Source organism: Rousettus aegyptiacus, unplaced genomic scaffold (genome assembly GCF_014176215.1).
Source record: "Rousettus aegyptiacus isolate mRouAeg1 unplaced genomic scaffold, mRouAeg1.p scaffold_m13_p_11, whole genome shotgun sequence".
NCBI classification, from domain to species: Eukaryota; Metazoa; Chordata; class Mammalia; order Chiroptera; family Pteropodidae; genus Rousettus; species Rousettus aegyptiacus.
Genome location: NW_023416286.1, coordinates 75,629,356 through 75,642,255, shown reverse-complemented (window position 1 = coordinate 75,642,255; position 12,900 = coordinate 75,629,356). Strand labels below are relative to the sequence as shown.

At 33.3% G+C, this 12,900-nt stretch overlaps 1 protein-coding gene across 5 annotated transcripts in view; it reads left to right on the top strand.

Annotated features, from left to right (window-relative positions):
• PIBF1 (progesterone immunomodulatory binding factor 1) overlaps positions 1-12,900 on the top strand; it is a 146,971-nt gene that overhangs the window by 116,263 nt on the left and 17,808 nt on the right. For 4 of the 5 annotated variants that reach the window (XR_001595447.2, XM_016133396.2, XM_016133398.2 and 1 more), the window contains one exon: positions 4,196-4,280. The exons of the other annotated variant lie outside the window; for it this stretch is intronic. Coding sequence is in view for 3 of the 4 variants with exons in the window: in XM_016133396.2 (XP_015988882.1) it covers positions 4,196-4,280 (85 nt within the window). In the remaining variant the exon portion in view is untranslated. The remainder of the gene's footprint in view (positions 1-4,195; positions 4,281-12,900) is intronic. 5 annotated transcript variants of the gene reach the window in all.

Genomic DNA, 12,900 nt, shown 5'->3' with positions numbered 1-12,900 from the left:
ATGGGGGTTATATTTTTCTCTTCTTTCAAAATACTCCATAATAAAGTTTTAAAAAAAAATTTAAAGGAAGTACAGGCTCTATAGATAAATTGCATGGGCTCAAGTCCAGCTCAGTACTTAGTTTTGAATTGGAGCAAGTCAGTTGAACTCTCTAAACATCCATTGTTCAGCAGAACTTTGTGCAGTGATAAAAAACATTCCATATCTGTGCTGTCCAGGATGATAGCCACTAGCTGTGGCTGTTGAGCATTTGAAATGTGGGTAGTATTACTGAGAAACTAAATTTATAATTTTTTAAATTAAATTAATTTAATATTAATTACCACTTGTGGCTAATAGCCTTGATATTGGACAGTACAGCCAGTTTTTTCATCTGTGAAATGGGATTGGTATTAATAGTACCTAATTTGTATGGTTATTTTTGAGATTAAATGATATTATCTTTGTAATATATGCAGCACTGTGCCTGTACATTATAAATGTTAAGTGTTTGCTATTATTAGTATTTTCTTACATTTAACAAATTTTTACATTGAAATTGTATTAAAAGTGTAAAAAAATAAATTATATTAAAAGTGAGAAATAAATTTCTCAAGATATGTTGAACTTGGACAAAAATTAGAACTCCCTTAATAATAGCAACTCCCTTAACAACAATAATCATAAAAATTGTCAATTATGGAATTAACTACAAAAAAATATTTTTGTGCTAAACATCTGATTTTTTAAAACTATCTGTTTCATAAATTTATAGTACAATATTTTAGTACGTTCTGAACTAGTATTTCACTGGAAATGAAAACTTGCTATTAATCAAAGTAACTGTCCTTTAATGTGAAAGGTTAAGGTGCTTTCACTATTTTCATCATGGTCTTTGAAATGCTGTAGATGTACCCTGATGACATAAGTTAAATGATATGATGCCAGAAAAACACTCAGCCCGATCAACAAGTCAGATACAGCAAGATAGGTCATAGTTCTCTCTACCCCTACTCTGAGCTGATGACATTTCAAATATAGTGGAGTTATCCTGAGCTTTGAATCCACATCAGCCTGGTTCCTCATGGTAAATGTGTCTGTAAAATATAGATATTAATGTGAACATCAAGAGGTAGTTGTGAAAATTAAATAAAATAACATATAAAAAACTTCTGGCACATGGGAGAAACTCACTAAATGTTATTTTCCTCCCTTTTATCCTTCCTTATTTCAGAATTTGAACATTAGATAACCCATCTAAAGAGATTACTAAGTGATTATGTTCCTTAAAAATTCCTCTTCCTCTTTGCCGGGTATTGATTTTAAGAATAGAGAATATTTACATTAATTGATTGTTTTTAAAAAATGTTTCTTTAGCTTATACGATAAAAGCTCTTTAACAAACTGAATAATTTTATAATTTTCTTAGAAAATAAAACAACCACTATACCATCCCCGCAACTTACAAATGGTACAGTCAATATCTAGAAAGGTTAGAGTAAATATGCACTAAAATGAAATTGTTATAAACATGTTAAAAGCTAACACTGGAGATATCACTGTTAACTACGTTAAATTTCCTTATCATTAATAATTCTTTCTAAAGGTAGTACTGTTAATACTTCTCCACTGAGCCACAAGAGACAGTCTGCGTTATATAGTTTGATCTGTAGTTCAAAACTGAAGGAAGCATGGAAGCAGAATAATTAGCATAAATTTTCTTTCCCTGTTGTTAGTTTTTGGTATATTCTTAACTAGTAGTTTAAAAAGAAAAGAGTACATTGTCAACTTCTTTTGTAAGGCAAAGCCAGGAAGTAAGAAACAAGATAGCAGGAATATGTTTTCATATAACAGGTGAAATAGAGCCATAAACATGAATTCCTGAGTAATAATTAACAGCGAATTGAACAATTATGGGTGTCATATACCATTCACGATAGATGTACTTATAAGGAGATTTGTTTTGTAGTTGCTTTATGAGTCACTCATAGAAGCTTTGTATTTTTAAAGGTTAGTTTCCACTGTTATGAAATATGTTTTATGGAGACTAAACTTCTGTTGAGTTATTAGATAGAAACTAGAAGAGCACAGAGAATAGTAATCATATTCAATTTTAGAGACCCCCCAATTGAAGGTAGTCTCTGTGGTTTAAGAGTATGCTACATGTAGAGAAGGCTGAGACTGTGAAAATATATAACCAAGTATTGTCTGTGGAGTCAGTACTGTTTGTGATAAAACCAACATCCTGATAGAACAGAGTTGCTCCATAAACCAATTTGTCCAACAACGTTTTGTTCTGCGTTATGTGGTTACTTTAGCTATTTAAATATGGAATATTTACTTTATTCTGGAAAAAAGTAAACTCTCTATATAAGGCATTTCTAATGAATTATCTAAAATTCTTTAATAACATCAACATTCCATTCCTATTACACTGTATTTAATGGACCTGTTGGTATTTGAGAGAGAAAAAGAGAGTGTGCGTGTGCTTGTGTGTGTGTCAGTATATGTATTCCATATGAGTACATGTACACATACTGTTGTGTATCTGTGTACATGTCTGTGAACATTAACACATACCTACCTATTCCTTGAAAATTCCTATTACTATTTACTGGACTTTTATTTCAATTCTGAAAAGGATTTTATCTTCAAAGTGATTCTACCTAAAGATAGATTAGATTTTAGAGTTACAGAAACGTCTGATCTTTGCCATGCTTTGGGGGATTCTGGCAGAACATGACACTCGGTTTCCTTTGTATCATTTAGTTCTTTTCAATTCTGCGGCTCAGTAGGATCTCTGACGCCTAACTCCAAAAGTCAATTTGTTTTTCTGCTGAGCTGCCTACTTTTATTGGCATTTAATTACTGTTTTCCTCTGATGCCTGTTTTTCATCTAAACTAGTAATACTGTATAGCATTTATATAGAGTTTTATGTGTTTAATGCTTTATATAATTATTCATTAGTTAATTCACATATCCTTTGACATACACAAGTATTCTTTTCCACTTTTACAGATGTGAAAACTGAGGTTCAGTGGGGGAGGGTGTTGTGCTTTCTACCACCACAGTTGAGTCAGTGGCACAGTTGGAAACAAAAGTTAGAATTGCATCTAGTCTTTCTTCTCAGAGGACAAACTATGATGCTTCCTTGGGGGAAGTTCTCAATTACTAGGAAGGAGGAGAATGTGAGCTTTTTCCTCCTAGGTCCTGGAATTACCAGTTCTTCCAGAATGCCTACTACTATACCTTGAATTTAAAAAAACTTCCTGCCTGATATTTTAAAAATTGGTAGCTTTCCACTTTCTTAAAGTTATAACTTAAAACATGTTACCTATCAGCAAAAACAATTCTCATTTATTTTACTTGCACAGATTTTGTTTTAACATTTAAGGAATTGTTTCTTAAATTCATTATTTAAGTTATTAAATTAAATTTATTATGTTGTTTTTCTTGATTCTTGTTGTAGTGCTGGCTAAGAAGATTAAGTCCATTTGCTTTCAAAGAATATTTCATTTAATGGAACTCTGGATAGTATGAGATAAACCTCAACTGTTTATCTTTTAAAATATAATGCCCTTAACAATTAGGCTTCTCACCCCTTCCTGTCAAAAAATAGGTACACCAAAAGGAAATTCACAATGCAAACTTAGAAACCGAAGTTTGAATTAAGAATTTGAAGACAAAAATTGCTTTTCCAAGTTGACCCCAGACCAAATATATGATTTATTTATCCAACTCAATTATATACCTGGTAATTTAGTATGTGATAAATTATAAAATATATACTACCTCAATTTTAAAGATAAACATTTTAATTTGACTTCCAGTGTCTATAGTTTTAATATTCTGCCTATGCATACCTTCTTTTTATCTTATATATAAGTCCCACTTAATTTTTTTACATTTCAGGAGTAAACAGTCATCTTTAAAACACTAATTTTATGCCCCTACTAGTCAAGAAAAGTATTGTCACAAAGAATCTCAATTGCACTGTCAAATGATTAATAAAAGAAAAAGTCTGAGTTCAAAATAATTAGGCCATTGATTAAATCAAATGTAGTGGCTGCACTGATATCTTTACGGACTGTAAGTTTAATTTATCTTTAATTCAAAATATCAGATTTGTCTTTAATCTTTTGCTATTTACTATTAATTAAATTTAAACCACTATGATGACTTTTTATAACCTGGTGTGTTTTTTTTTTTTTCCAGCAATTTAAATAAAGAAAAGTCAGCTTTACTACAGATGAAGAATCAAATGGCATTAGATTTAGAACAACTTTTAAATCATCGTGAGGTATTTTTTCCATTTTGTCATAAGTTTTACCACTTTAAGATTTTTGAAGTCCATGTTGGGTTAAAATTATTGAATCCATTTTTCATGTTTATTAGTGACTTCTCACATTTGCATCTCACTGTGTGTGATCTGGCCCTTTATATTCTACTTGTGATACTTTATTCTTTATGAATTAATTTAGACTTTATTTTTTATGGTGTAATTCTTATTCCTGGAACGCCACTCCTTGTTGACCCCTTATTGCCTTGTTCATATCTCTGTCATTGAATTTCCACATTACTTAATAATTATTAGTTTTATTTTTTTTTTTACGATACTTCTGTCTTGTTCATCATTGTGTGTCCAATGCCCAGTGTACAATATTTGTGTCGAACTTTAAAGTTTATAGTTTTTTTCATTTGTTCCTCACCAAAAATCTTTTAGAGTTAATATAACCCCCATTTTATAAAAGGAAAAATGAGTTTTAGGTGGCTTGCCCAAAGCCAGTTAGTAACTAAGAGATAACCCTGGTTAAGTCAGATTTATTGAGGTATAACATACATACAATAAAATTCACCCATTTTGGCATACATTTCTATTATTTTTGACTGACTCACACAGTTGCGTAACCATCACAACAATCAATATGTACACTAGTTCCATCACTCCAGAAGGTTCCCTCACACCCCCTTTGTAGTGACCTTTTCCCCAACTGCAGCCCTAGACACCACTTATGTTTTCTGTCCCTATAACTTTGCCTTTTTCCAGCAAAAGGCATTATTCTTTTCTAGAATGTCATCTAAATGAAATTATAGGTAGTAGTCTTTTCAGTCTGGGTTGTTTCATGTACCATGAAAAAGATTTATTCATGTTACTGCGAATATTAGTCATTTGTTCCTTTTTATTACTGAGTAATATTACGTTATTCGGATGTACCAAAGTTTTTTAATCCATTCAGCAGGTGATGGACATTTGGGTTTTTTCCATTTGAGGGCATCTATAACTAAAGCTGCTGTAAACATTATGTATGTGTTTTTGTAGAAATGTAAGTTTTTATTTCTCTCGATAAATACCCAGGAGCAGAATTGCTGGGTCATATGGAAAGTGTATGTTTAACTTTATAAGAAACTGCCAAACTATTTTCCAACGTGACTGTACCTTCTGCATTCCCACCAGCAGTGAATGAGAGTTCCAGTTGCTCAGCATCCTCGCCAGCACCTGGTACTATGAAACCTAGTTTTTTAATCTGGTGCATTTTTTCCACTGAACTATCAGTACCTTGTCTTAGCCACGTTTTTACCATTTTGTTAGCCTAACAGGGAAAGAAATGTTCAAAACAGGTCATTGGTTTATGAGTATCTTAAAGGCATTTTTCTAGTCTGGGAAAGACATACCATATATTTAGGAAGAAATTATTGGAAAGATATTATTGAGAGAGATGAACTGGAGAATATTACTGGAAGTTGGAAGGTGCATATCCTAGAAGTGGTGTCAGGGAAATTGGGGGATTGTCTCTGTCTTAGAAATGGCATTTGGAGTAAGTTCTCTTTTAAAGGTGTATTTTATATGATGGGTGAAAGAGATAAGGTGTCCCTGGACTAGATTTCACTGATGACTTTTAGGTAAGTAGCTCTAACAACAGGTTATAGACTAGGAAGAGCTTCTTCAAAGATATTTCATCTTTTTTCTGACTTCCAACATTCCAGGCCTTATCTTCTATCACTTATATCTTAGGATTGTTTCTTCAAATAATTGTTTCTTCACTGTGGAAGCCTGATTCATTCACTATATGGATTTTTACAAACGTGTCTAAATTGGAATATTTAAGAGATAATAACTACAGATGTCCATTCAGTCACACTGATTTTTTTTCATAAAGCTGCATAACATAAAGCTGCATATTTTTTTCAGAATGACAATTCTCATTTGATTTTAGAGGATTATGCTAGGCTCTGAAAAATATATGAGCAAATTTAATTTACATATTTCATACATCATGCTTGGAATCACATTATTCATGTGTCCAAGTAAAAACTAAAAGTTTTACTCAAAGGCTTGAAAATTGAATAGGTTTAGAACAAAATATTTAAACATGAAAGTTAAATACTAGCGAGATGAAACTATTCATGTAAGTTGCCTATTACTGCACGGCATCAATGACATTCACATGGATACATACCTGAGTAAATAATTCTCAGTTATTATTCATGCATATGATAATCTCTCTTCATTTCGACAATTATATTTTAGTAATTAACCTTGTAACCTTTTTTAATGCCAAACATATAAAGAAAGGTAGCTTTTTTCCTTAACAAAACAAAGTAAAAATTTAAAAAAACAAGTCTGATACAAATGCTTAATCTTTTTCTAAGAAATAGTTTAAAACCAACTTACATAGTGGGTGCAGATGCCAAAGCAAATGCAAGCTGCTTTTATGGAAACAGAACAGCCAGTGACCCAGGGAAGGGCTTGACCATTCACTTGAATATTTACTTAAAACAGAGTCTGCAGGATTGATTTATTCATTTTATAGCTCTTGAGAGTCAAGTGCTTAGGATAGCCAGTAGGTACAGTTGAATCAGAGTAACTGATAAATATAATTTTGTGAAAGTGAGGCAAGCAAGGGCCCTAAGGCACAAGGTGTAGGTGTCCACGGTCAGAGGTGAGCACAGTGCAGGTCGGCACGGGAGAGCCAGGACCCGAGGAAAGTTAATACAACTCATTGTTTTAATCAGCTAAAGAAACCAAATGAACATTTTGAATTTTTTCATTTTCTTTTTTATGCCGGATAGCTATCTTTTTAAGCAGTGTCACTTAGTTCTGGTAAGACTTTATATGGTCGCATAATATGAAACGAGACTACTAACTCATTATGTAGTTACCAAGTATGTATTAAATGAAAAAAGAAAACAGATAGAATAATTCTAGGTTGACAATTCCAAGATATTTGTGTCATGGCCAAAGAGGGTTTATATTTTCTTTATTAGTGTTAGCTCAAAATTATTAGTTTAAAAGTAACTTCTCTCATGTTAGGTGTTCAATTGTGATATAAACATTTCTAGGAATGATAAAATTATCATTGACTTCTTATTCTAAAAACTTGAAGCATTTATACATTATGGTTATGTATATTTTGAATTATAAGCAGTGTAATAGGTGATTTTGATTTTCAGTACTTTCTTTAAAGAAAGTATTAATAATAAAAAATATTAAAATGTAAAGAGAGACTGGGTATGGAGAAAAAAATAGCATTTTTTAGGTTGGCTTTTCAGACTATAAAGCTCAATTGGGATGGGTAAATATATTAGGTTAAAAGATCTGCACAACGAATACTAACTACAAGATTTGATCGTGAAGTAAATTGAGATCTCATACCTGTTTACATCTCTCCATTTTAAATTTTCCAAGTTCTATCCCTGTATTTAGTGAATGAAGCCTTCATAGAGCTGAGTGATAGGAGGGAGCAAATTATTTCTCCTCACAAAATTTCTTTCATGAAGGTGCAATTGAACGTTGTGCCCTCTGCCTTTATAGAGTATTAAAACAAGCTCTGGTGTCATCCCTCTTTGTTCTGGGAAACTATTTGAGGCAGTCTACTAAGTACTTCTATTTATATTAATGTAATTTAGTTTCTACTACAAGTCCACTGAGATAAATGCCATTGTTCCCACTTTTACAGATAAAACTGATGATGGATGGTAAGAATTAAGCAATTTAACCATGATTACATACTTACTGTCAAAACTAGAAGTAAATACTTTTTTTTTTTACCTGAAATAAAAGCTTATGTTTCATTTAAACAAAAATCTCATGATGAATTATTGCTTGCTCTAGTTCCAGGAAAATTTTGGCCTCTGTAGATGAAGTTATATCTCTTCTTTTTTGTCAGAAACTGAAAACTGTGTAATTTAATGTATTTCCTTTTTGTCTTCATTTCCAGAAAACTTAGAGCTGAATATCTTATCTAGGTGTTATAATCTCTTTTTCTTCTCTTTCACTTTGGATGTCTCAGAATAACTTTTTTGGTTTTGTTCAAGTGGGTTATAATCTTTTTTTAACCTTAAATGTCTTAACTTATACTAAGACTGGTTAGGTGTAAAAATATAATATATAATAAACCTTAAATAATTGGGTTAAAAAGAGGTAAAGGAAAAGATCAACTGATAGAATCTCACTATTAAATAACTAGAGCAAGGCTTCAAATTAAACATTCAGTTTTGAGTACAAAGAATGTGATTTCTTGGAATGGCTTCTTTCTTGTTGAGCATACTTCTCAGGAGTCTTTCTTAATGGCTTTCATTTTCCACCCATTTTTATCCACTCATATTTGCCTTAATAAAACAAGATTTGCTGATCACCTTTGGAAACTCTAATTCTAATTTTCCTCGTATCTATTTCATCATGTGTCCTTAGAATATAAGCTTTCAAGAATAGGAAAAGTGTCTTGAATCAGCCAAATGTCTAATAGACTAATGAGTGTAATTTTAAGAAGCTGATATAAAAGCCCTTTTCTAATTTCCTTTGTAGTTGTATTAAGGGTAATGGTAAGAGCCCTACTTAGGAAGCTATTCTCTCATTTCTGTAGTGTCTTGAATAGATGGTTGATCATGGTGTCTGACAAAAATGGACCAGTTTGAAAGCAGTTAAGAAAGCAGAATCATGGGGCTTGGCGATTGAATTTAGGGAATGATGAAGAGACGAGAAATGAGAACTGGTGCCCAGGGTTTTGGCATATGTCTTGGGTTTATGGCGTTACTACAAAAAACATGGGAGGGATAGGTTTGGGGAAGAAGGACTCAAGACATCTGGTGTTAGAGATTTGAAAGTCACAGCATAAAGATGGTCCTTTACATGAAAGTAGAAAGTACTAAATTAAAAGAACTAGGAAAGTATATAGAGTGAGAACAGAAAAAGGCCTGGGACAGAATTTTGAAGAGCAACGACTTTTAAGGGAATGGGCAGAGGAAAATGCGCTTGCACGAAGAAGAATGAGGAATGACCAGAGAGATGGCAGGAACAACTGGAAGAGAGCAGAGTCATTGAAGCCCAGAAAAAACTATTCAGGCAGAAGAGAATTGTCAGCAGTGAATAGGCTGTCAAGGTGCCATGTAAAATAAAGATAAAAAGAAAATGTGATTTGGGTTTAACAAGATGCCGAAAGAGTTTCAGTGAAGCTAAAACACAGATTGCTGTGAATTGATGCATGATTAGAAATTGAAAAGTAGTCATAGGAAAAGTAGATTGCCCTTAACATGTTTGAATTAGAGAATAAGGGATGATCAGGGAGCAGGAGACCAAGGCTTTTACCTCCCAAAGGTGGAGAGTATCCAGTTTAAATGGTGATAGGAAGGGCCAAGCCAGAGAGGCATTAAAAGTACAAAAGAGAGAAGATAATCATTTTAGCAAAAGTATAAGGAAAGGAGGAGATCCAGAATAAAGTGATGGGATTTAACTTTAGATAAGAGGGGTACCTTTTCCGTTGTGAAAAGCAGAAATATCACGTTAAGATAAAAGTAAGCTTGTGATATGGTAGTAAGAGTTTAGGGAGGTCCATCTAATGGCAAGAGATGATAGTTTCAGAGTTTTGAGGGAAAATCTCCAAGAATGTTTGTTAAACTAATTATGGTTCTTTCCAGTCTTCAGCAGTAGTTGCAGTAGAAGCTGTCAAATAGAATAGTCAAAAAGAAAGCTTTAGAAACAAGCCTTTTGTATATCCTTGTTACCTCTCCTCAAAAAATAAGATTCACTCTGATAACTGTATTTTAACTTAAAAAGTGTTGAAGCTCTTCTACACCCAAGAACAACTTTAGAGAACTACCTGGAAGTAGCCAGCAGGAAGTCATATTTGAAAAGTTTGTCTAGAATAGCGCTACTCCTCAGACCCTGGACATGCGTGATAGCTGTAGCCACAGCAACATCTATGGGTCTCAGGCTTCTAAGGAGCAATATGTATTTGTGGGATATGAGAACCATTTTAAGACCTGGGATTCTTCTACCTCTCATTCAGTGCTCTTGCCAGTAATCTCTTAGAGTCCCCAGGCGTAACCAGCCACTCTACTAAGCACCTACATGTGCAAGGCCCCACACTTGCCTGAATGTTGGACTATCTCCCACTCTCCCGGGTAACTTGCCTCTTACTGCAGCGTATGTCACTTAGCAAAAAAGAAAACAAACCCTGCAGTTAGCCAGGTTTCTTAAAGTGAAGTCACAGTATAATTATCATTCTTTTATGGTATGTTCATGTTCCAGGATTCTAACTTGTATGTTCTTTGTGATTTCTCGGAAAGTTTCAGGAACATTTCAGCATCACAAGTGCCCCTTAGGCAATGTACTTCATAAAGGGTTCAAACAAATTACATTTTTCTATATGTGTGTCATTCTTTTTGGTTCATACTTAACTGTTTTGAAATTTTCTTAAGAGTGCCTTTTTATATGTTTTTCTTACACATCTAGTAGTTAAATTTTATAGTCAGCATGACTGACAAAAAACACTGAGAGGGTAAGTTAATTAAATTATCCTTCCATAATGAGAGAGGTAGCTGTTTGCTTATGCCTTGTAGAATCCAAGAGGGCATTAAGCTTCTCCCCAAAAGATATATTTTTTAATGTTTAATATTTGTGTATTACTTTATAGTTCTTTTTATATTCATATTTTCCACTCAAGCCCTAGGATGGTCTTGTACCCATTTCACAGAAGCAGCCACTGAATCTCTGTTGTCCATTCTGTGGAATGTTAACTCTACTCAATTTTGAGTTGCAGAAAACACACTTGAATTGCTTTTATGTTGTACTCTGTAGATCTCTATGTTTATGTGGACTGGTACAGAATTTAGTAGAACTAGGGCAAATTATTTTGATTTTCATAAGAATCTTGGCTTCTTCTTTAATCTTTCTATCATCTTTAAAATTTCAGATTTCTTTGTTGTATCCTGCAAGTAAAACTCTTGTGTGAAGCAGTATAACTCATAAAAATATTTTATCTGTGTATATATGCCCTTTTAACTTTTTTCACATCACATTTTCACATCTATTTTGTATTGTTTAGACTTGTCATTTTCTTTCTCTTTTTTTAATGAAATGTGTGATTTTCCTACTATATTTTAGAAGTTCGGTAATTTTCTATTTTTCAAAGTAGTATACTTCTTGTTCTTTATCAGTAAGTAAACAACCTCTTACTATCACTCCTGTGTTTTTATGACTCTCTTACTCGAGTAGCAGTTTATAACAAACCAACCAATTCTGGGACATAAGGCAATACACAAAACAAATTGCCAAGTTATAAAATAAGCCTCTAGAAGTGTATGGTGGCCAGGAGAGAACATTGACAATGATATGAAATAATTATGGTCATAATTCTGTTAGGTACCATACTGGCATATTTTGATATAAACCTTACAAGTCACTGATCACATGTCAAGGAGACAACACTAGAAAAGGCTGGAAATGCAACAAAGAGAAAGTATAGGCAATGGAGTGAGACACACTGTAGAAATCATAACTCGAAATGGAGGATAGAGTTTAGACTCTGAAGCTGCTGATGAAAGTCAACAAGAATATACATCAAAACTTATCAGACTATACTGAAACAGTAAAGGCCAGAAACTAGATAGCACCCGGCGAATACTATTACAGAAGGAAAAGCCAGGCACCAAGAGGACATTAATACCAGGAGACAAAGCAGTCAGAAGTCCAAGTTACTATTCAGTGATCAACTGAGCTAAAAAGTCTGCACAAACCAATCAGTACAGAATCAAGGCGCCCATGCTTCTGTTCAAGTCAACAATGGCAGTAGTTTTCAACTCAGGGGCCTACTTGAACATGTTAATACTAGCTTCCTCTACCTGGATCACTGTTGAAAATGACCTAAAGATAATATCCAAGTTCAGGAAAGAATGTTTCAGGTGATTAGTTATATCCCCCAGGCTGTGACAGCACAGTTATCTCTCATTCATGTAAACACTTGAGCTCTCACTAAGCTTTCAGTCATTGATAGGGTATGGCTCCAAAAATGTTTATGTCATCTGAAATGCTTTATACTAAGGAATAGATAGACCTTATCCTGTTCTGCTCTGGCAGGACTTCTTTCTTTAGTCTGTTCTAAGCCCAAAATTTTTAATACCTGCAAATAATCTGAGGAATCAATCAAGATTACAAAAGAATTCTTTTCAGTCATAAGAGAGATGAATGAAGTGGGGGTTTTAGAGAAGAAAAGACTTAGAGATAAGAAATTCAAAGTAGGCATGTGAAAGAGGCAAAAATACACTTCTTATCTTACACATGTCTCCATAGGTTGGAATTAAAACCTGAGGATAGACATAAGGAGACATGTTTTGTTTTGGTTTGCTTTGTTTCGTTATTTTTGTTGTTGTTTTGCTTTGTTTTGTATAGCAGCTAGGTTAAATGACTCTAAGATCTCTTCCAAACCTGAAACTGTTTGTGAAAGCGTTTGCCAAAAGGCATCTGCAATATTGTGTAAATAATCACAGCTATGAACCCAAAAGACCTGCGGTCGAATCCTACTTTCGCATCCTTAGCAGCTGATAAACTTGGCTAAGTTTCTTAAAACCTTCTAAACCCAGTTTCCTCACCTTGAAAACTGAATATCTACATCCTAGTATTGAGGAGAGGCTTTAATTATTAT